The sequence below is a fragment of the Salvelinus fontinalis genome, unplaced genomic scaffold (genome assembly GCF_029448725.1).
Source record: "Salvelinus fontinalis isolate EN_2023a unplaced genomic scaffold, ASM2944872v1 scaffold_1317, whole genome shotgun sequence".
NCBI classification, from domain to species: Eukaryota; Metazoa; Chordata; class Actinopteri; order Salmoniformes; family Salmonidae; genus Salvelinus; species Salvelinus fontinalis.
Genome location: NW_026601526.1, coordinates 1 through 25,441, shown reverse-complemented (window position 1 = coordinate 25,441; position 25,441 = coordinate 1). Strand labels below are relative to the sequence as shown.

The window sequence follows — 25,441 nt, the reverse complement described above, 5'->3', positions numbered from 1 at the left end:
CTCCAATGGTTCATTTGTCATGGTATGAATTCCAAGGGTGGAATCTAGAAATAGCTGCAGCAATGTTCATGTGTGACGCCTGAGGCTTCCTAGCATGTAGGAGGTTTTAGTGATATTTTATTTTTGCATATTTTGTTCTGCATTTTTTGGGGTGGGGGGGACTTTCCATTGCTAAAGAATTTTTGTTTGGTTACAGTGTTGTAGTCGGAGGCTATGCCTATTATTGTGTTATGACATTACAGTTTTAATTGAATTGAATGCAATTTATTCTTAAGAAAACTTTTAATGAATCACCATATAGACAGATTGTGGAGAGAAGTGGCCTCCATGGTTTTCCCTGAGGGAAATCTGAAGCATATTTAAGAATATGAACTATAATGACACAATGCGATATTTAATGGAAACTTGCCATCTCAGTACGCCTTGTATAAACGCTATTGTCATCGCCCAGACATCGAGAAGAACAGACTCCTTGGAGAGAATATAACTCCCTGAGCAGAGGTCCCCTGAGTAGAACTACACATGGATGGACAAACTGAAGACAGAGGAACGAAAAGGTGCCTGTAGACGGTATCTAAGGACAGTCAGCAGCTTCCATTTAAAGCTGAAAAGATTAGGAAACTGAAGAGAGGAAGCCACTTAGGCTCTGGCAGTGAAATAAGGAAGTGATTACTCCTTCACAATAAAGGCATTGTATTCGCCAGCACTGTTTGTCTGTGACCCTGCAGTCTAGTACTGTTGTGGTCCAAACACACAGACTACTACGTCACTGTTGGATCTTGAAGGAAACGTCCAAATTCACAAAAATGCTACAAAGCAATGACACGTAATCACCTGTCTGTTAGCTCGTCTAATGCGGTCTGTACAATACTGCACTACAATACACTGCCTAGGACAATAAGTGCGGTAGAGAAAACTAGGCCTATGGATAATAACTGTTGAAGTGCTGTGTTCTGTACAGTACTGGAGGAGTTAATGAGTCAAAGGGAAATAGTTTTAAAGGGAACATTCGGCAGTCTAACGACACATTCCTGTCGTGAAGGTACAAAGCAAAGGAATAGTCAGGTGTAGTTGTAAAATGCCTGCGACACAAAAGGCGAGCTCAGAGAGAGGAGAGGAGAGAGAGAGAGAAGAGGAGAGCTCAGAGAGAGCAGAGCTCAGAGAGAGGAGAGAGAGAGAGGAGAGGAGAGCTCAGAGAGGAGAGGAGAGAGGAGAGGAGAGCTCAGAGAGAGGAGAGAGAGAGAGGAGAGGAGAGCTCAGAGAGGAGAGGAAAGAGAGAGAGAGGAGAGGAGAGAGAGGAGAGAGGAGAGAGAGGAGGGAGGAGAGAGCGAGGAGAGCTCAGAGAGAGGAGAGGGAGAGAGAGAGAGGAGAGAGAAGAGAGACCCAAGGAGAGGGTAAGCATTCAGGCTTGGATAACAAGAAAACGAAGGCATAGAGAAAAGAGAGAGATATTTAAAAGACAGAAAACAGAGTTTGGAGCCACAGAACTCATTTACAGAGTGGTGCGAGACTTGAAAACAATTATCAGCCATCTCCTTCCTCCTCTAAAGATCTTGTCGCTCGCTTTGTTTTGGCCTTTGTTTTTCTCAAGGACATATTCATTATTTCAGATGAGACCCATTTGAGTCTAAATAAAGCATTTCTACTCCACTCTCTCAGATCGCAGGTCTTGTGATGTTCCTTCTGCATCTGAAGGGAGAATGAAAACACGTTTGAAAGCACTTGATGAAAGTACGTGTTTGTGTTTGGGTAACACAGGTTCGGTTCGTTAGCGTTTTCCTCTCTTTTTCCCCTTCCCCCTTTTCAGGAGTCTGATATTTGATATTCATCCTCCCTGCTTTCCTCTACCTTTGGAGGGGAATGTTATTTTAATATCTCGCTCTTTTTCAACCTTTCCAACCTGACAAAGCCAGTATATTCTTCAGAGTGATGAAAGGAAACGCTTCCATTGATCCCAGCTGCCAAACAAAACAGCGCTAACAAATGGTAAACAACGTCCTGAGAAGTATTTTGTGACCAATGGAGATATCCTCCTGGGTCACAATGGCATCCATATGGAGTCATACTGCCAGAGTCATCACAGGGCCCAAACGCGTGCGCACACACACACACACACACACACCCACACACCCACACACCCACACACACACACACACACACACATACACACACACACATACACACACACACAGACATACTTTCACGTGTATGCACGCACACACACGCACAATAGCCTTTAAGAGTGCTGCATTCCACACTTAATTGAAAATCTGGCAAACTGCACTCTCTAAGGTAAACTTCTCAGAGTTGTGTGTCGTCCAATCAACAGCCAAGGCTAGGTCTCTAGGGTTCTGGAGTTCCCGCCCTCTAGAATTGCGCACAGATGACCTATTGTCCCACCAACACTGGGCGCACACATCCACACACACACACACACATAAGCGCACACACACACACACAGTCACACACACACCACTCAAGCATATGTAGCCTCTCTCTACTCTTCACAGCTCCGTATTATCTGGACTTTCCTTACAGCACAGTGTGTATGACCTTGACACAAGTCATTCGTATTAGTAACTTTAACTTGAAAAAAGATTACTGTGTTTCTATTTATTTCTAGAGAAGGTGTTCTTAAAACATTAATGCATCACGTAGGAGTAATAGGAAGAAGACATATTTAGGCAAAAAACATGTACAAATTAGAACGTTTACAAAGTGGGTTCCTAAGGTTACTGAAATTGATGTACAAAATACAAACACCTTTCCCTTTATCTCTTCTCTCTTCTGTTCTCTTCTTTCTCTATATATGTAGAAGTGTGAGTACATTTAGAATAAATCAATAACTGTCGATGAAGGGGAAATTATTCAAATGATCTTGTTGGAACATTGGAATAACACGATCAAAGAACTGTCAGTGCAGTAATGTATAAATAACAGTACAGGTGTATAGATAACATAAACCAATACATAATGTTATTATTTGAGATGCATTATGACGATAACAATGACACATGCCAATCAATGAACACATATAGTAACATCTCTTGTGTTCTGTATGGAGACCTGTATTTTCTCTGGTAGTTAAAGCAGGATAAATGTGTGGTAAATAACTCGTAGACTGACCATAGAGATACAATAGAAGACGATGTGTACTATTTAATTATGTGAGACTGAACAACACTGGCTTTACCTCATAGTATATTCCCCTCCATTTTGTCTGGAACAAAAATGTGCATTTAGGGACACAATTTCGCACCTGGTCTCTAAAATAAATATATTTTCAAGGAATGTCTATAATTATTTTAATTTTCTATTCTATCATGTCTGTCATATTATATTTTGGCCTGTGTTTTGTACTTGTACAGTGTTTAGATACATTATCACAATTCTCAGTAAAACAACTCAAAATGAATGAATTAATCTAGGTTGATCCATTATATTTATAAGTATTTAACCCAGATATTAAAAGCTAAATTGTTAAGAGGATGTGAATGGGAGTTTAATTATGGTAGTGCATTAGAATCTCTCATATCTAACAACTGGAGAATGTACCGATTACATTCATCTGGACTTTTTACTTGTGTTCAAATGTACCAAATTATCAATTGTAAGTATATCCTTTCTCTTGAGGCGATTGTGATATTATGCCGTCAATATTCAGAGGTGTCTAGATAAGTGTTCATTAAGGTCTGCCTTAAGATCGATCTATCTCAAGTTTAGTCACACCGACCAAATGATAAGACCTAAAGGTTTAGCAAAGCTCACTGCTACCATCTGGCGGAAAAACTGGGAAATGTACAATTTGTGTGTAGAAAAATAATGCCTCGTGCACTCAGTCAGTATGAGCTATGAGGTGCAGGAGGTATAATGTTTCTATAGAAATGTTAATCTTCCCTCTCTGACCAAAATAACTTCTATGTAGGAACTGTGTGTGTGTGTATGTGTATGTGTATGTGTGTGTGTGTGTGTGTGTGTGTGTGTGTGTGTGTGTGTGTGTGTGTGTGTGTGTGTGTGTGTTTTATCAAGCAACTGTTTCCTGCCTTCTGTCTACCTATTCTCCTGTTCCCCGATTCCCACAATGCCCTGCTGTCCATTTGGACCCCCTCCACTTTGCCAGAATGCTTCTGTGAGTTTGACTCCTGACGTATCTCACCATCCCAGGTCCTAGGCCACACACACACACACACACACACACACACACACACACACACACACACACACACACACACACACACACACACACACACACACACACACACACACACACACACACACACACACACACACACACACACACACACACACACACACACACACACACACACACACACACACACACACACACACACACACACACACAACCCTCTTGAGCCAGACAGAGAGGGCAGAGAGAACATGTCATCTGTGATGTGGATTGTGTTTAATGTAGTCTTGTTTGGTGTAATCTGATTGGTTTCACAGCAGAAGGCCCCACAGTGTCCCCTCCGTAAGTCTGTGTCAACAGCCCTTTTGCTCAGTCCTCACAGGGACTGGAGATAAGTCACTCCACAGGAAATGTGTGTGTGTGTTTGGGGCAGCGTGTGTGTGTGTGTGTGTGTGTGTGTGTGTGTGTGTGTGTGTGTGTGTGTGTGTGTGTGTGTGTGTGTGTGTGTGTACACATTCGTGTGTAACTACTAATGATGACTAGAACACTGGAGGAGAGGCGGAGATGAAGATAGAAGGAGAGTGAAGAGGGGGACGAAGATTATGTTTGCGGCATTCAGCGTTGAGTGGCTAGGGAAATTAGTTCCCGAATATGCATGAGCAAAACAATAAAAAAAAAATAAAAAAAAAATTATAGCAATTTTATCTAATATGGGAGTCAATGGTAATGGATTTTGCCAAGCGGTTCTTTTGCTAATACTGTAATTGCGAGGCAGCATTCATATTGGTGATAGGCAGCTCAGGGGCCTTACAGTGCATTCATACAATACTAAACCGCTGTTGGGTAAACAATGTGGTTACACTGGTAATAGTACAAGCTGAGTGGCTTACAATACAGCTATGTTGTTGCTGATGGATCCCACAACAGAGACAAATAAACTCCTGACAAAGGGGTTTAACTATTTGTCCGTCATCAATAGTGTCAGCACCACACTCTGTTAATCTCACAGTAGATGCGAGAATAGCAGAGTTGAGATTAGCCCCCGAGGCCTGTGAGTGAGAGAGAGAAAACCGAAGAAAATTAACAGTAATGTCAAATGGTTTGATGAAGAATGCAAAAACCCAAGAAAGAAATTGAGAAACCTGTCCAACCAAAAACATAGAGACCCAGAAAACCTGAGTCTACGCCTTCACTATGGTGAAGAAGGAAAACTATGGAAAAAGAAGGAACTGCACATCAGAAATCAGCTCAATATAATTGAAGAATCCATCGACTCTAACCACTTCTGGGAAAAATGAAAAACACTAAACAAACAACAACACGAAGAATTATCTATCCGAAATGGACATATATGGGTGAACCACTTCTCCAATCTTTTTGGCTCTATAACAAAGAACAAAGAACAAACAGCAAAAACATTTAAACTCAACAAAAAAAGAAATGTCTCTTTTTCAGGACCCTGTCTTTCAAAGATAATTTGTAAAAATCCAAATAACTTCACAGATCTTCATTGTAAAGGGTTTAAACACTGTTTCCCATGCTTGTTCAATGAACCATAAACAATTAATGAACATGCACCTGTGGAACAGTCGTTAAGACACTAACAGCTTACAAACAGTAGGCAATTAAGGTCACAGTTCTGAAAACTTAGGACACTAGAGAGGCCTTTCTACTGACTCTGGAAAAACACCAAAAGAAAGACGCCCAGGGTCTCTGCTCATCTGTGTCAACGTGCCTTAGGCATGCTACAGGGAGTCATGAGGACTGCAGATGTGGCCAGGGCAATAAATTGCAATGTCCGTACTGTGAGACGCCTAAGACAGCACTACAGCGAGACCGGACGGACAGCTGATCGTCCTCGCAGTGGCAGACCACGTGTAACAACACCTGCACAGGATCGGTACATCCGAATATCACACCTGCGGGACAGGTACAGGATGGCAACAACAACTGCCCGAGTTACACCAGAAATGTACAATCCCTCCATCAGTGCTCAGACTGTCCGCAATAGTCTGAGAGAGGCTGTACTGAGGGCTTGTAGGCCTGTTATAAGGCAGGTCCTCACCAGACATCACCGGCAACTACGTCGCCTTTGGGCACAAACCCACCGTCGCTGGACCAGACAGGACTGGCAAAAAGTGCTCTTCACTCACAAGTCGCGGTTTTGTCTCACCAAGGGTGATGGTCAGATTTGCGTTTATTGTCGAAGGAATGAGCGTTACACCGATGCCTGTACTCTGGAGCGTGATTGATTTGGAGGTGGAGGGTCTGTCATGATGTGGGGCGGTGTGTCACAGAATCACAGCACTGAGCTTGTTGTCATTGCAGGCAATCTCAATGCTGTGCGTTACAGGGAAGACATCCTCCTCCCTCATTTGGTACCTTTCCTGCAGGCTCATCCTGACATGACCCTCCAGCATGACAATGCCACCAGCCATACTGCTCGTTCTGTGCGTGATTTCCTGTAAGACAGGAATGTCAGTGTTCTGCCATGGCCAGCGAAGAGCCAGGGATCTCAATCCCATTGAGCACGTCTGGGACCTGTTGGATCGGAGGGTGAGGGCTTGGGCCATTCCCCCAGAAATGTCCTGGAACTTGCAGGTGCCTTGGTGGAAGTGTGGGGTAACATCTCACAGCAAGAACTGGCAAATCTGGTGCAGTCCATGAGGAGGAGATGCACTACAGTACTTAATGCAGCTGGTGGCCACACCAGATACTGACTGTTACTTTTGATTTTGACCCCCCTTTGTTCAGGGACACATTATTCCATTTCTGTTAGTCACATGTCTGTGGAACTTGTTCAGTTTATGTCTCAGTTGTTGAATCTTGTTATACTCATTCAAATATTTACACATGTTAAGTTTGCTGAAAATAAAATGCAGTTGACAGTGAGAGGACGTATCTTTTTTTGCTGAGTTTACATGATGAAATTCAAATCTTAGAATCAACTATTAAAGACTACCAGAACCCATTGGATTTTCCAATTACCTTTAATGAACTACAGGATAAAATAAAAACCCTCCAACCCAAAAAGGCCTGTGGGGTGGATGGTATCCTCAATGAAATGATAAAATATACAGACAACAAATTCCAATTGGCTATACTTAAACTCTTTAACACCATCCTTAGCTCTGGAATCTTCCCCAATACAGACCACGTATTCACCCTGTGCACCCTAGTTGACAAACAAACAAACTGAAACAAATGCAAAGTCTTCTCATGCTTTGTTGATTTCAAAAAAGCATTCGATTCAATATGACATGAGGGTCTGCTATACGAATTGATGGAAAGTGGTGTTGGGGGAAAAACATACAACATTATAACATCCATGTACACAAACAACAAGTGTGCGGTTAAAATAGGCAAAAAACACACATTTATTTCCACAGGGCCGTGGGGTGAGACAGGGATGCAGTTTAAGCCCCACCCTCTTCATCATATATATAAAGAAATTGGCGAGGGCACAAGAACAGTCTGCAGTATCCGGCCTCACCCTACTAGAATCTGAAGTCAAATGTCTACTGATTGCTGATAATCTGGTGCTTCTGTCACCAACCAAGGAGGCCTACAGCAGCACCTAGATCTTCTGCACAGATTCTGCCAGTCCTGGGCCCTGACAGTAAATCTCAGTAAGACCAAAATAATGGTGTTCCAAAAAAAGTCCAGTCACCAGGACCACGAATACAAATTCCATCTAGACACTGTTGCCCTAGAGCACACAAAAAAAACGATACATACCTTGGCCTAAACATCAGAGCCACAGGTAACTTCCACAATCTGAGAGACAAGGCAAGAAGGGCATTCTATGCCATCAAAAGGAACATAAAATTCGACATACGAATTAGGATCTGGATAAAAATACTTGAATCAGTTATAGAACCCATTGCCCTTGGTTCTCTCACCAACCAAGAATTCACAAAATGGGACAAACACCAAATTGAGACTCTGCATGCAGAATTCTGCAAAAATATCCTCCATGTACAACGTAGAACACCAAATAATGCATGCAGAGCAGAATTAGGCTGATACCCGCTAATGATCAAAATCCAGAAAAGAGTCGTTAAAACCTGTTTGGGGTGCAAGCCCGACCTCGGACCGAAAATGACAACAGCTGCAGAGCGCGAAATTCAAAATCTATTTTTTAAAAATATTTAACTTTTACACATTAACAAGTCCAATACAGCATTTGAAAGATAAACATCTTGTCAATCCAGCCAACATGTCCGATTTTTTAAATGTTTTACAGAGAAAACACCACATATATTTATGTTAGCTCACCACCAAATACAAAAGTGGACAGACACGTATGAATTATGATTATGAAGTATGAATTATGATTGAAGTAGCATGCACAACCAACCGAAATAAACTAAAACCAACCTAAAGAGCCCAGAAAAAACGACCTCAGATGACAGTCATATAACATGTTACACAATAAATCTATGTTTTGTTCATAAAAAGTGCATATTTTAGCTATAAATCTGTTTTACATTGATGCTACCCAAAAATGCTAATACATAGCTACAGTCTGAATCCAGCCGGGAGTAGCCAGAGAAAATACATACACCAACGTCGGCTACTAATTACACCTCATAAAACATTTCAGAAAAACATATGGTGGATAACTAATGAAAGACAGATATCTTGTGAATACAGACAACATTTCCGATTTTTGAAGTGTTTTACAGCGAAAACACAATATATCGTTATATTAGCTAACATCATAAGCTAGCATAAGGCAGCATTGATTCTAGTCAAGCGCTAGCCTAGCATAGTTAGCAGCGTTAGCATTCAACAGTTCGACATATATATGAAAAAGCATCCCAAATTGGGTCTTATCTTTCTTGGTACTCCATCAGAATGTTGTAACGGGGTCCAATGTCCAGTAGAGTCTTTAGTTGGGTTCCAGAACGAATGATTTCCCTCTTTGGTTAGCTAGCACGGTAGCATTGCTGCGCCAGAAAGCGTTTCTTCAAAAAATTCTTCCGTCGTTTCACATCTAAAGTCCAGAATAAATTGCAATAATATAATTAAAGTATATTGAAAAAACAACCTTTAGGATGATTTTGTGACATGTAGCAAATAATATCGTAGTCAGGCATCATATTCAAAGTTATCTACCTTGTTCCAGAAGCCGAGATCAAATTATCCTTCGCGCCCGGATTTTTATTTTAACTGCGCAGGTCTCACAAGAAGTTCTGTTATTCAGTCCAGGGACGAGATATTCGACCCCTTTCAATTCTCACTTCCGCATTACAGTCTGACGTACGCCTCTGACGTGTCCCTATGGTCCCAAGTCAAATGGCCTTTTATAGAGAAGGTCTTAAAGAGACACATCGCATTTTGGGAAACTCAATTCGGCTGGGAAAATGGCTGTAAAAATATTTCTGTTCGACTTAGAGAAACAATTCAAACCTTTTTAGAAACTACAGACTGTTATCTATCCAACAGTAGTAAATATATGCATATTGGAAAATAAAAAGTTTCTTAGGAGGCCGTTTGAAAATGTGCACACATTTTCCAGTTTTTTCAATATTCAGCGTGCAGCCATAACAGGTTAAATTCTACAACCACCTAAAAGGAAGTGATTCTCAAAACCGACCATAACAAAGCCATCACCTAAAGAGAGATGAACCTGGAGAAGAGTCCCCTAAGCAAGCTGGTCCTAGGGCTCTGTTCACAAACACAAACACACCCCACAGAGCCCCAGGACAACAGCACAATTAGACCCAACCAAATCATGAGAAAACAGAAAGATAATTACTTGACACATTGGAAAGAATTAGCAAAAAACCAGAGCAAACTAGAATGCTTTGTGTCCCTAAACAGAGAGTACACAGTGGCAGAATGTCATGTTCCTGACCTTGTTTTCCTTTTGTATAGTTGTGTTTAGTGGGTCAGGACGTGAGCTGGGTGGGCAGTCTGTGTTGTTTGTTCTATGTTAAGTGTCAGGTTTATTGACCTTGTATGGCTCTCAATCAGAGGCAGGTGTTTTACGTTTTCCTCTGATTGAGAACCATATATAGGTAGGCTGTTTCACATTGTTGGTTGTGGGTGGTTGTCTTCCGTGTCTGTGTATGTTGCACCACACAGGACTGTTTCGTTTTGTCGTTCGTGTATGTAGTCTGTTCCTGTTCGTGCGTTCTTCGTCTATTGTAAGTTCTCAAGTCCAGGTCTGTCTACATCGTTTATTTGTTTTTGAAGTTTGTTGAAGTGTTTTCGTGTTTCGTCTTTCTTTAATGAACTTCATTATGTCAACAACGCTGCGCTTTGGTCCAATCCCTACTCCTCCTCTTCGTACGAAGAGGAGGAGAATGATCGTTACACAGAATACCTGACCACTGTGACTGACCCAAACTTAAGGAAAGCTTTGACTATGTACAGACTCAGTGAGCATAGCCTTGCTATTGAGAAAGCCCAACATAGACAGAACTGGCTCTCAAGAGAAGACAGGCAATGTGCACACTGCCCACAAAATGAGGTGGAAAATGAGCTCCACTTCCTAACCTCCTGTCAAATGTATGACCATATTAGAGACACATATTTCCCTCAGATTACACAGATCCATAAAGAATTTGAAAACAAACCTGATTTTGATAAACTCCCATATCTACTGGGTGAAATACCACAGTGTGCCATCACAGCAGCAAGATTTGTGACCTGTTGCCACAAGAAAAGGGCAGCCAGTGAAGAACAATCACCAATGTAAATACAACCCATATTTATGTTATTTATTTTCCCTTTTGTACTTTAACCATTTGCACAAGAGTGTATATAACATAGTACGACATTTGTAATGTCTTTATTATTTTGGAACTTCTGTGAGTGTAATGTTTAGTGTTAATTTTTATTGTTTATTTCACTTTTGTATATTATCTACTTCACTTGCTTTGGCAATGTTAACATGTGTTTCCCATGCCAATAAAGCCCCTTGAATTGAATTGAATTGAGAGAGAGAAAGAGCGAGAGAGATAGAGAGAGAGAGGGTCTGAGAGCTAGAAACTGATAGAGAGAGCAAAAGAGCGAGAGAACAGGAGAACGAGAGAGCGAAAGAGCGAGAGAACAGGAGAGCGAGAGAGCGAAAGAACGAGAGAGCGAGAGAGCGAAAGAACGAGAGAGCGAGAGAGCGAAAGAACGAGAGAGCGAGAGAGCGAAAGAGAGATTGAGATAGAGAGTAACAGCTCTGGGAGGCAAAGCCTGTTTGATCCTGAGGGGATGTAAGACGTTTGAAGCTGACAACCCCTTTGTGATGATAACACATGTTTTCCAGCGCATTATCCCCCCCTCTGCTCTCCTCCATCCCTCCACCGCTCCATCTCTCTATTGTATTAAGCCCTTCCAGACGGAAGCTCCCTGTATTGTAACGTCAGCGCTAATCTGAAACGATATCTTTAGCTGTCTGAGTTTATGAACAGCTGTTGGTATTGTGAGAGCCATGTTAATCTGGTTCAGTATCTTCAGCCTGTCATTTAGCGCTTTGATCCTTTCCCATTATGGTGTGGCCTCTGTTTATCACACAAATGCACGCACGCACGCACGCACACACACACACGGGCTGTCGATCTGTGGTGGAATTTTTCCACATGGATGAAAATAAAATCTCCATTATCGGCCATCTATTGGTAGATGTAAAATAATCTCTGTTTGTGCATCGAGATCTAATGAGTTCTTGCACCTTGTTAATGCTGTTCAGAAAGAGGATTGACACACTAGGCTTCTGTACTGTATTATCTATGTACAGTTGTAGATAGCCTAGCGGTTAAGTAACCGAAAGGATGCTGGTTTGAATCCCCGAGACGACTAAGTGAAAATTCTACCGATGTGCCCTTGAGCAAGGCATTTAACCTTAATTGCTCCTGTAAGTTGCTCTGGATAAGAGTGCCTACTTAATGACTAAAATGTTAAATAATGCCATGTTAGTTGACTCACAAGATGTTAACAGCAATGTTTACAGCAATGACCCGCGGTCAAGAATTGTGCACAGTAAGACTGTACACGAAGACTGAAAAAGCTGGAAAGTACAAATGGCTGTAAGCGAAGTGTTCAACTCAAATTCAAGGTCTAATTATACAGAGCAACCCTTTAATCTAAGTCATCTCTGATTGAGATGCACAATTAGCATCTACTATTATGAGCATGACAATAAAAAAACTCAGAAAACTGGAGCAGAGCGGAGAAACAAGGCAAGCTGTGTACAATTAACAGAAATATAAATATCACTTCATGGGTTGTGTCCCAAATGGCACCCTATTCTTTGTGTAGCACTACTATGGCCACTACATAGTGCACTACCTATGGGTTCTGTAGTAGTGCACTAGACAGGGAACAGGGTGCCAATTGGGACCATTTTAAGCAGTCATTATTCAGATATAAATAGTGTGAAGCCTTTAGTTGATTAACGAGGTGAGACTTGTGCTAATTACTGTTTCCTGGGCTTGTAATTAGGTTGGCAGAGATAATCAAGATGAATGAACGCTCTGACCCCCTTCTCTTCTCCCCTATAAGGCTCCAGGCATTGTTCTCTACTGTTCCGTCTGTTGTGATTCGCTGCTACTGCTGCTGCTCAGTCATGTAGCATGTAGCAGCCCTCATCGCATGTAGCATGTAGCAGCCCTCATCGCACCTCATCGACACATACAATGCTCATAAAGCATCATGCTTATGAAGCCACAGACATTACCTATCTGCTATTGTCCCATCAAAAACATGCATGACAATAGTCTACCTCAAGTCAGTTCTTCTATGCTGCTCTTATTGTCTATTTAGATAGTACAGCTCTAATAATGTCTTAGAGGTACTGTAGAAAACGCTAACACCCCCCCCCCTTATTGGCCGCCACACACCTTCATCAAACATAATCAAAGACCCAATAACGACCACCTGGAAAGAGGCAGGCCATTCCTATTAAGGGTGCTCACCAGAATTCATTAGGCCTCTTTCCATCAACCAAACCAGCTCAATAGAGTCCTACAAATGCTTGTTTAGAAAGTAAGTGATGTATGAATGTGTTCTGGCCAATGTTAAGTATATCCCTATTGTAAATGTGGCCCAACAGTATATTTTGTTTGTAACTAAGTGTGCTAATTGGAGGCCATATTTAAAGCATGTATTAATGCCACAGCCTGAGTGATTAAATACTGATTGTTGCTAATTGTCTCATTGTAGTACTTAGAATCTTTCAGTTCAACTATATTTCCTTTATTGTCCACATGAATATACCCCGTTTTGACATTTCTGTTTTATCCTAGTAAATTCAACTGCCATCCAATTGTCATCCATCCTCAGACAAACCAGGTTTTCCTGGTCATAAAACTATTTGAATAATGATGTATTGTTTGAAATCCAGTTTTTATAAAGTACAGTCTCTAAATGTTAAAGTTAATGATAATAAAATGTAATGTGTTAAGGGATGTTTTTTTATTTGTTTTGCTTCACCAGCCTTGTTTAGGTTGCTGACCCACTCTTTCATATTGTGCCTCCACAGATGCTCCTGGAACTCTAAAATCAAGTGCCTAGGCAGCTTTTTGAGTTGGGTTTTTTATTTACATTTTGGGGGAAAAACCCTCAATTGGGAAACAAAATCAACTGGACCCACAAGGTAGATTTTCTGACTGATCCGTATAGGCTGTCTACTTCACCACTACAACTACTATGATTTGGTTATATTGCTTCACTACTGGTTGTCAAAGTCTAATACCAACCCCACCCTTGACTTTCCAGAGACGGTTATACTAGTTTCCTGGGACCACGGTTGGGGAACAAAACATTTTTCAATATGAAGGAGACATGTAAATTAACCTTATCAGTCCCAAGCCAATATCTGTGTTTTTCACTAATTTCATCTATGTGCTTATACAGCCTCACATTGAAGTGTTTTACCATTTTCTTTGCAGGATGGTCTCATGGATGTTCCCTGGGACCACAATGTGACTTGAGGGCTGCAATAAGGATAATGTTTTTGTTTTGTTATTTTGGACCAATTTTTTTGGTGCTAAATAAATTGAAGTTGTGTTTATAGTACTATATAATCCACTAATTGTACTTCTATGTGCTAAAATGACCCCAGTTAAAGTATACTGTGTAAGACATTATTTGATATGTCTTCTATACACTTACAATGTAGCGACATGATGAGCTACTCGCAAATAGTATGAAGTACAGCAGAAGTGTCACTAGAATATTCCACGTGCACTTCAGCTTTGGTGTACTCTTTCAGTACTTCAATACAGACTTTCATCAAACTGGTCTCTTTTATATGATATTGCAGTACAGTGTAGTGTTATTATACTAAAGCACCTTTGTGTGTGTGTGTGTATATACACTGTATCATGTTTGACATATTTACACAGTTGTAACGTAGGCTTGAGTGTTTCAGTCTGTTTAATTGCACGGGGATGACTTCTGGAATCTCCCACTCCAGGACTGATACAGTTGGAAGTGGTAATTGTACGTTGACCTTTGTGTGAAACGAAAACAAGTCGACTAGCAGATATTGAATCCATAATGAATGTGTAAACGTGGTAGGAAATAGCTGAAGGGATGTGGAGTTAATTGAATTAGACAGAGCTGGAGCACTGCTCTAGTGATTTCACTCTGAAACTGCTGCTCACACTAAGACGAGCTGAAGACATGATCTGCCTGGCTGCTCTCAAAATGATTGTTCAAAAATATTGTGTGCATTTCCATAACGCTGTGGTGTATAGCCTCCCTCCCAGAGTCATTCTGAAGAGGTCTATAGACCATGTGGAGTTCTATAGACCTATAGAACTCCACATGATGGTATGTTCATTCAAATGAGCACCATCCACTTGTACAGAGCAACTAAATAAAGGTAACTGCCAAAATAAAGGTAACACCAACATGGTGTGTTAATAGGGCGTTGGGGCCACCACCAGCCAGAACAGCTTCAGTGCACCTTGGGTACCAATGTTCTACAAGTGTCTGTAACTCTATTGGAGGGATTCGACATTCTCCCACGAAAAAAATCCACTTGTTGGTGGTGGTGGAAAATGTCTCAGGAAGCCACTCCAGAATCTACCATAAGTGTTCAATTTGGTTAAGATCTTGTGACACACACACACACACAACTTCCTATGCTCCTTTGAGACCCCTCTTTTAAAGTCACTGAGATCTCTTTAAGCCATGGTAGCCAAAATAATAACTGGGCATTTTTAAACGTGATGGGATGTTAATTGCTTAATTAACTCAGGAATCACACCTGTGTGGAAGCATCTTCTTTCTATATGCACTTTTTAACATGATCATTTAACCAACGCTCTTCTCCAGAGTGCATCCATTTTCATACTGGTCACCCGTGGGAATAGAACACCCAACTCTGGCACTGCAAGAGCCATGTTCTTCCAACTGCGCCACACTTTATATCCCTCATTTACTCAAGAGTTTATATTTTGGCAGTTACCTGTACAAACGCAACAATGCTTGGCCTTTCATTTCATCATGTTTGGCGCCATCTCCTGGTAACCTTGTGGTAGCTCTATGGTTAACAGGGAAATACTTCTGGCTCAGAGTAATCAAACAGACCGAATATTACCAGAGGGGAATATACACTGCTCAAAAAAATAAAGGGAACACTTAAACAACACAATGTAACTCCAAGTCAATCACACTTCTGTGAAATCAAACTGTCCACTTAGGAAGCAACACTGATTGACAATAAATTTCACATGCTGTTGTGCAAATGGAATAGACAAAAGGTGGAAATTATAGGCAATTAGCAAGACACCCCCCAAAACAGGAGTGATTCTGCAGGTGGTGACCACAGACCACTTCTCAGTTCCTATGCTTCCTGGCTGATGTTTTGGTCACTTTTGAATGCTGGCGGTGCTCTCACTCTAGTGGTAGCATGAGATGGAGTCTACAACCCACACAAGTGGCTCAGGTAGTGCAGTTCATCCAGGATGGCACATCAATGCGAGCTGTGGCAAAAAGGTTTGCTGTGTCTGTCAGCGTAGTGTCCAGAGCATGCAGGCGCTACCAGGAGACAGGCCAGTACATCAGGAGACGTGGAGGAGGCCGTAGGAGGGCAACAACCCAGCAGCAGGACCGCTACCTCCGCCTTTGTGCAAGGAGGCAGCAAACCTTTTTGCCACAGCAAACCTTTTTGCCACAGTTCGCATTGATGTGCCATCCTGGATGAACTGCACTACCTGAGCCACTTGTGTGGGTTGTAGACTCCATCTCATGCTACCACTAGAGTGAGAGCACCGCCAGCATTCAAAAGTGACCAAAACATCAGCCAGGAAGCATAGGAACTGAGAAGTGGTCTGTGGTCACCACCTGCAGAATCACTCCTGTTTTGGGGGGTGTCTTGCTAATTGCCTATAATTTCCACCTTTTGTCTATTCCATTTGCACAACAGCATGTGAAATTTATTGTCAATCAGTGTTGCTTCCTAAGTGGACAGTTTGATTTCACAGAAGTGTGATTTACTTGGAGTTACATTGTGTTGTTTAAGTGTTCCCTTTATTTTTTTGAGCAGTGTATATGAAAAAAATAAAGAAACAGGACAGGGTAATAGACTTTAATCTCCGTTCAAAGCACTTGTGTACAGTATTCAAAATGCTGCTTATTTCACAGTTAAAACAAAAGACTACTTGACGTTAGAGCAATGTTTAGAAAAAAAACTCCCTCTATGTACAGTCATTCACATTTGACAGTTCCAAGCAAAGATATTACATTTGATTTTGAAATGTACATATACACATATGCTACAAATGCCAGAGAAGAAATAACGGAGTGCATTTATACAAGTTTTAAAGAAGCAGACCAGTATTGAGTCGAGCTGAAAGTGATGTTGCTTTTTACAAGCTTTTTTTGTTGTTTTGTTACAGTGGTCTTGTGTTCATTTCAGAATGAAACTCAACAGGGAAACAGACTTGCGTTACGGAGTGTTTATGATTCCTTTTTAACATTATAGCGCACGTGTCGGCGACAGTATATAACAGCACTATTTGTGGACCCTGTGTGGTTAAAAACATGGCAAGGTCTGCAGACAAGAGGACAACAACGCAACCATGACTAAAGGACACAACCCTAACTTGAGTCAAGTGTAAATTAAACCTTTTCATAAATCCATGCACTTATGTCAGTAGAGAACATTCACAAAAGTTGAGTAACTTAGCGCACAACATATCTCAAGTTAGGATCTGATCACCAACCAATTTCTGACCCATCCTTCATTTCCCAGTGAAGGAACATAGACCTAACAATCTCAGACACTGCAGTCATAAACCCAGAAAACAGACATGTTGATTATCATTAAATAAAGCCACATCAAAAATAAAAGGCATGCTCAAATCAAAAGTGAACACAGAGTTAAGACAGGCATATACTGTACTGCCTGGCTGACTTCCCAGTGTGTCGTTTCTTCGCTACAGTTGATGGGGTTGACTTAACATGCGGAGGGCTGCACCGGTCAGGAGCAACAGTAGGATTTGGGGAGGCATAGGTCTGCAGACTCGCAGTCGCTTCCTGAAAGGTGCCTTGAAATGCGGTTCTCACAGGTGCTAGCACCCCCTAGTACACCGGCTGCAAGTCTGCAGACTGATACCGTCGGCATGGAAGTGCTGAGTATGAATGGAAAAATATATAGTCCGTCTAGATATCCGAAATGGCACCAGATTCCCTATACACTGTGCCCCATAGGACCTGGTCAAAAGTAGTGCACTATGTAGGGAATAGGGTGCTATTTCAGCAGCCTATCAAGGTGGTCTCTTCATTCAGGCATCTGTACAGTGACCGCACAGACCTGCCCTGACTAACGTTGAATCTGTTTTAACACACTTCTAACATACTCTCCAAGACCTCCCAGTCAGAAAACAGTTCTTCACTTAAATGGGTATAAAACTGCACTTTAAAAAGTAAATATTGTACATTATCAATATTATTATTTGTAAATGGAAAAATACAATGTGCAATTATGTACAAGCAAAAAAAAAAAAAAAAAACAGCACTTTGGTATAAGTTGGTTTTTACCTAGTAGATGAACTTTGTGTCGTAAAGAACTTCCAGAACCAAGCAGCACATACATTATAAACAAACACTGTTAGAATCTTTCAGACAAAGATACTTTCAAAAGACACTGACTACCAAAGCCATTGGTCCTCCAATCATAGGTCTCACAGGCAATGCCAGTAAACCTTGTCAGACAATTCACCCTGAATTTCATTCCGCTGCTCTAACGATCGCTACATACATTCAGTCTGAAACTGCCATCCTAGAAGTTGTCTGTGTGACTTCAAAATGAGGGGCGTTGTACAAAACTAATGAATCAGCGATTGAATCGTCGAACAAAATCTAACCAGAGTAGCAAAGTTGATAACGTCATCCACGTAGGCCCGGATCTGGCCCAACCCATCAGTTTCTGGGACCAATCAGAACGGTCAGAATGTGTCCACATTCTAGAAATCATCAGGGACGGAAGCAAATCCACACTCATCATGGAGAAGAAACTTCAGTTGGCCGGAGTGTTGTGGATGGGTAGCCAGGCAACAATAACCAGATTACGCCTATAACCTTCGACTTAAAATCACTTCCAATGGTGACGCCATTGAACATCAACTCTCCATTGAAAGGGCCTTTTAGTCCAGGATTAGGCTGAGTCTAGCCAAATGCAACTGCCCCATGAGGTTACATGGTAAAACAAAAAGTGAATCTAAACGACTTTATACAGTGAACATAACATAGTCAATGACTAGGGCGCGGAGGGTTTCCGGACTACAAGGCCCCGAGTTTCTCCTGGTCAGAGTTTTTCCAGGAAATACTCCTGGCCATCATCATGACGACAACATTTCCCACGAATCAAACTACAGCCCGGTTACGGTAGGGAATGTTGGACGTTGTTTCAGTCAGGTGACCAGAATGTAAACCAGATGGATGCCCTCCTGTTTGTTACCTAGGAGAAAGTACGTAAGTGAATCTAACCATTCGACCAACAAATATTTATTGGTGACTATACCAGATGCACCAACACATATTTGTAACTTGCTACATAGCCTCTACCATTAAACCAACCGATATAATGGTGACTAAATAATCAATGGACCAGCGAGCCCAGACAAGAGATGTATATATCCAATAGGAATAGCTCGGAGTGAGCCCACACACACTAATATTCCCAGTCAGTCAGCAGCACAACAGAGGAGACAAGTTACAGAGTTGGTCCAGGTCTCCCCTGTTGTGAGTTACCCCTGTGTGCGGGCACAGACTGGGGTGAGAGATGTTACTGGAATGTCACACTGAATTCGCCATACGTTACATGGCACTGTTTTCATTTGGTTGTTCTTAACAAAAATAGCCATGATAGTTTTTTTTCCTTTTTCCCCTTGCATATTTCTAGACATTTTGGAGGACTGGGTCTTAAAGACTTTAGTCTTTATGAAGAAGTGCATGGTTCTAGGCTTCTATAGCGAGCTAGGTAGGGCTCTGTCTGTAGCAGTGATGCTATGGAGTTGGCCCTGTGGAGTGTCAATGGATGGTGAGTCATGGTTTCTAACAGCTATCAGTTCTCAAAAGGGTTCTATGAGTTCTAATATAGTTCTATGAGTTCTAATATAGTTCTATGAGTTCCCATAGGGTTCTATGAGTCTCTAGTGAGTGCCGAATGAAATCCACAGGAAGCATGGACTAGGCTCTCTCCGGGTCTTCTTTCCGACACCCCCTAGAGGGCACTCGACGGTGGACATGAGGACCAGATAGGGAGAAGGACTTTTATTCTGGAAAGTTCAGCGCTGCAACTTCTGGCTTCATCTTGAAGTACTGGCTGAAGCGAAGGACTGCGTATCTGAAACGAGCGAGCCAATGTACGTCAACGTTAGTAACAAGATATCAAGTGACACTGCGTCATAAGAAAACAAGAAGCTGCGTAAGGGCATAACATCAGAAGGTCAGAAGTAAGCATTCAAAGTGAAACAAAGTATTCAACAACTTACATTACTACAGAAACTATAAATATGCTACATCTGCTATGGCTGTAATGTCATGTCTTTGAGAGCTTGGGACTATCTGCATTATGGGCAAAATTGAGTTATTGACTAAGCCTTGTTCTGTTGAATGTTATCTACCTATATAGTACTCTAAATACCCCAATTCAAGTTGAAATGAATACAATATAGAAATTGCTGACACCATTCAAACCAATGAGGGTTCGGAACTCTAAAGCCAAGTATCTCAGAACCATATTTTTGCAGATAGAACCTTAGTGCCAAGCTCTCGACTTGTCTCCAGATAAAAACGTACATTTTTGAAGCCACTTACCCCAGGAAGTCAAAATCAATGGTGGAGAACTCTGCCTGAATCAGAGCCCATAGGCCCCAGAAGAAATGAGATGCCTGGAGAAAGGGGGAAAGAATGGGGGATAGTCATGTTATTTAATGTGGGTCAGTGTTCATAGTCCTGATAGGTATGGAAATATTTAACCAACACCATCGTCACACCAAACACAACAAATCCCATAGTGACAACCAACAAAGGTGTTGTCTACAGCTCAAACAGACCGAAACCAAGGCTACCACTTCTATCTACAGTAAACATACGTGAGTGTAGTTACCAAAGGAGGAGGTAGGGCGAGTCTCAGGTGGTGTTGGGATCATCGCCCAGTAGGGTGCTACTATTGACTGTGCAAAATGAGAATTCTAGAATGTAGCTTTCCAGGACAAGGAGGCTCCTGTAGTCTCCCTTAATACAGCAAGCTTCTGTTGCAGTTTGTTAAGCCTATAGATTTGCAGCCCTACCTCCTATGTATAGCTAATGTATGGATAATAACCCCAGGGACTCTATTGTCCATAACGAGGCTTAAGTCTTCTCATTAGTTGTAGAAATAAGTCAATCTAGTATGGTCCCTCCTTTGATCTTTGAAAGCAGTGCAGCGCTTCGATTGCTATTCAAAACGCGTCGGACCTTTCTTCAGCTAAGCTGTAGGGTAAAGTACTCTGATAAATTACCATTATTGCACTTCTGTTGAACAGCAAACAGGCAGACGGTCAATTAGAAATATTTACAAAGCTCTCTCTCCTGCTTCGTTTGTGTCTCATTTGCAAGTCTACTACATGTTTCTTTCAAAGTTCTCCTCTGATTTTCAATTCCCAGGGTACATACAGTTGAAGTCGGAAGTTTACATACAGTTAGGTTGGAGTCATTAAAACTTGTTTCTCAACAACTCCACAAATTTCTTGTTAACAAACTATAGTTTTGGCAAGTCGGTTAGGACATATACTTTGTGCATGACACAAGTCATTTTTCCAACAATTGTTTACAGACAGACTATTTCACTGTATCACAATTCCAGTGGGTCAGAAGTTCAAATACACTAAATTGACTGTGCCTTTAAACAGCTTGGAAAATTCCAGAAAATGATGTCATGGCTTTAGAAGCTTCTGATAGGCTAATTGACATAATTTAAGTCAATTGGAGGTGTATCTGAGGATGTATTTCAAGGCCTACCTTCAAACTCAGTGCCTCTTTGCTTGACATCATGGGAAAATCAAAATAAATCAGCCAAGACCTCAGAAAAAAAATTGTTGACCTCCACAAGTCTGGTTCATGCTTGGGCGCAATTTCCAAACACCTGAAGGTACCACGTTCATCTGTACAACCAATAGTACGCAAGTATAAACACCATGGGACCCCGCAGCCGTCATACCACTCAGGAAGGAAACGCGTTCTGTCTCCTTGAGATGAACGTGCTTTGGTGTGAAAAACGCAAATCAATCCCAGAACAACAGCAAAGGACCTTTGTGAAGATGCTGGAGGAAACAGGTACAAAAGTATTTATATCCACAGTAAAACGAGTCCTATGTTGACATAACCTGAAAGGCCGCTTAGCAAGCAAGAAGCCACTGCTCCAAAACCACCATAAAAAAAGCCAGACTATGGTTTGCAACTGCACATGGGGACAAAGAGCGTACTTTTTGGAGAAATGTCCTCTGGTCTGATGAAACAAAACTAGAACTGTTTGGCCATAATGACCATCGTTATGTTTGGAGGAAAAAGGGGGAGGCTTGCAAGCCGAAGAACACCATCCCAACCGTGAAGCACGGGGGTGGCAGCATCATGTTGTGGGGGTGCTTTGCTGCAGGAGGGACTGGTGCACAAATGTATTATTAACAAACTATAGTTTTGGCAAGTCGGTTAGGACATCTACTTTGTGCATGACAACTGCATCACTTTATGCAGTCACAAAATATATGGCATCATGAGGAAAGGAAATGATGTGGATATATTGAAGCAACATCAAGACATCAGTCAGGAAGTTAAAGCTTGGTCGCAAATGGGTCTTCCAAATGGACAATGACCCCAAGCATACTTCCAAAGTTGCGGCAAAATGGCTTAATCACAATAAAGTCAAGGTATTGGAGTGGCCATCACAAAGCCCTGTGCTCAATCCAATAGAAAATTTGTGGGCAGAACTGAAAAAGCGCGTGCGAGCAAGGAGGCCTACAAACCTGACTCAGTTACACCAGCTCTGTCAGGAGGAATGGGCCAAAATTTATCCAACTTATTGTGGGAAGCTTGTGGAAGGCTACCCAAAACATTTGAGCCATTTAAAAAGGCAATACTAACAAATACTAATTGAGTGTATGTAAACTTCTGACCCACTGGGAATGTGATTGAAGAAATAAAAGCTGAAATAAATCACTCTCCACTATTATTCTGACGTTTCACATTCTTAAAATAAAGTTGTGATCCTAACTGACCTAAGACAGGGAATTTTTACTTGGATTAAATGTCAGGAATTGTGAAAAACTGAGTTTAAATGTATTTGGCTAAGGTGTATGTAAACTTCCGACTTCAACTGTACCTTCTAGATGTGTCTACGTGTTCAGGGAAACAATCTCTGCTAGGTACCAGGGGAGACCAGTTCTACACAATAGACTACACTGCCTTAACTATTGATTGATTAAAGGTCCAACCAATTAAATTTGAGCGATTCACCCTAACACACACATCCTTGTGCAATTGATTTGTGCTGGGAACATTGTGTCGTTTCTCTGAAAGAAGTGAGCGGAGAAGAGCGGAGGGGATCACTGCTTGGCCCTTTGACCTGAGAACATCAAACAGACGGAGATGACTGGCATTGAAGATCTCCTTGTGAAAAGCTTCAAAGGAGCCTTTCAACTTTACCTAGGAACGCCCCTGACTGATTTACCTGTGTCAAAGTCTCACTAAACATCGGTCTAATACTTAATCTTGTAAACAAAACTCAGATAAAAATGTGACAAAACGTACGAAGGTTCACCAACTTCGTCTTGGGCGTAAACCACAGATTAACCACGCAAAATTGGAGACGTGAACTCACCAGGGAGAAGCGGTTGACCTGTACATAGAGCACCTCCACCTCTGTCTCAGTGACCTCTGACCCTTGACCTTTGTGTTCCTTATAGGCCTCCAGGTAGGAGCGCAGCCACTGCAGCTGCAAACTCCGCTCTGGGTAGTGGCTGTAGTCCACCTCATTCAGGCCTACACAGGACACACACGCGCCAAGTAAAAGGTCAAAACACACACACATGCTTAGTACAATGACCAAACACAAGCTTAACACACAGACCATAATAATGTCATTTAGCAGATGCTTTTATCCAAAGCAGTCATATTTTCAGAGTGGTCCTGGGATTTTTATTTATTTAACTAGTTCAGGGGCAGAAATACAGATTTTTACTTTGTCAGCTCGGGGATTCGATCCAGCAACCTTTCGGTTACTGGCCCAACACTCTAACCACTAGGCTACCTGCCGGAATAGAACCCACTATCCTGGCATCGCCATGCTCTACCAAGCTACAGAGGACCACAACACATACTGTACAGGCAGCACTTTATAAAATGACCAATCGCACTTGGCAAAGTTACCCCACACACACACAAACTCTTACCTGCAAATTCATTGAAGTGGTTCCCAATGTCATAGGCTTGGTAATTGTACCCAGCGTATTCGTAGTCAATGAACTTGACATTTTCTGAAAGGAGCAGAGAGAGGAAGGTTTGTTTAGTACAGGAAAAGAGACCGGTCACATTATTAATGATAAAGTTGTGCATTATTAACCCATTATCATCCCTCTCTCTAGTCTAAGTGGTGCTGATGCCTCACTGACAACCTACTGGAAATACTGTAGGCCACTGGGGTGGAGGAGTAAGAGTTTGCATTTTGAAGGGAAGTGAGAATGTTTAGAGAAAACGAAGTTGACACAAATGCAGACACATACAAAGTGGGCAGACAGACAGACATATAGGCCTAACTGATGCAGACATGCAGTTCGCCTGGTCCCAAACAGGTAAATGTGTTTTAGCCGATTCCTCTGACTAGCGTGGTCATGACAGTGGTTGTCATGTTATATAACAGTCAGATGAGTTAGCTAAAACAAAATAACATTCAGATGTAGGATCAGCTTCCACTCAGTTTGAATTTCAAAGTGTTCTGGAAAAAGTTGAGAACTGATATTTTCAAAACAAATTTTATTGTTCTCCTTCTTGGTTTCACTTCCAATTTGTTCTGCCATTGTGTGGGGTGATCCCAATCCCAATATAGACTACAGGAACCAGTCATGTGATTGGAAAATAGATTGGATTATCCAATTCCGTAGACAAATAGTCTTATCAACTTTTTCCAGGAAATCTCCTGATTGGCTTCACAAACAAATTAGCTCACACAGAAGCTATTATACACAGATGAATAATGTGTCATTTTTACATGTTTAGTTTGTGTTGTTGTTTGGTTCGAGAGATATGTTGTAAATTAACAAGTCAAAATGTGTCATTTAAAAAAGTAAAGATGTCTATATTACTTTCAACAGTTTATATTGGGTTGGTTTGGCTCATATGCCGTTGTGGAACTTGCAGTGGAATTGATTTGGTAAAAGGTTACGCGCTGAGAAAGTGATTGTGGTGGAAAGATGGAAACAGAGGCACCATGCAGAAGGAATGTGGTGTTGGGAGATAAAGAGATGCAACACTGACCTCTAGCGAAGAAACAGTGTACTGCATGAGGGGATGTCAACATACAAAGCCTTACCCCCAAATCTAACTAGAAAGAGCTGTTTTAACTCTCTCCCAGGCAACAAAAAAATTACATTCTTTATCCTTTTAGCATTTGATTTACTATGCAGGTCATATTCAAGAGTGCTTGTTGAAGCACCCTAAATTCCAAATGATATGTGTTTGTCACAGTACAATTTCACATACAGTGTGTGTATGAGTGTTTTGGTGTGTGTTTCTGAGGTTGACTTAGTAAAGACACGTGAGATGGTTACCGGACGCCGGGCGGTCCTAGCAGGACACAACAGA

At 41.6% G+C, this 25,441-nt stretch overlaps 1 protein-coding gene across 1 annotated transcript; it reads right to left on the bottom strand.

The window, feature by feature from the left end:
* Positions 1–16,674: 16,674 nt before the first annotated feature.
* On the bottom strand, positions 16,675–25,435 carry LOC129848987 (ethanolamine kinase 1-like). Its single transcript, XM_055916068.1, has 4 exons — positions 24,034–25,435; positions 23,463–23,623; positions 20,423–20,496; positions 16,675–19,949 (listed from the first exon to the last, which is right to left on the bottom strand). Exons 1-4 carry the CDS (start codon positions 24,194–24,196, stop codon positions 19,877–19,879), a joined length of 471 nt encoding a protein of 156 aa, XP_055772043.1. The 5' UTR covers positions 24,197–25,435; the 3' UTR covers positions 16,675–19,876.
* Between the last annotated feature and the right edge of the window lie 6 nt (positions 25,436–25,441).

Excerpts from the sequence above, each read along its gene's own strand:
- LOC129848987 (XM_055916068.1), bottom strand. The coding sequence starts at position 24,196 with ATGCACAACTTTATCATTAATAATGTGACCGGTCTCTTTTCCTGTACT. Across the intron at positions 23,624-24,033 it reads CCACTTCAATGAATTTGCAG|GCCTGAATGAGGTGGACTAC; the intron begins GTAAGAGTTTGT and ends TGTCCTGTGTAG. Across the intron at positions 19,950-20,422 it reads ATTGATTTTGACTTCCTGGG|ATACGCAGTCCTTCGCTTCA; the intron begins GTAAGTGGCTTC and ends CGCTCGTTTCAG.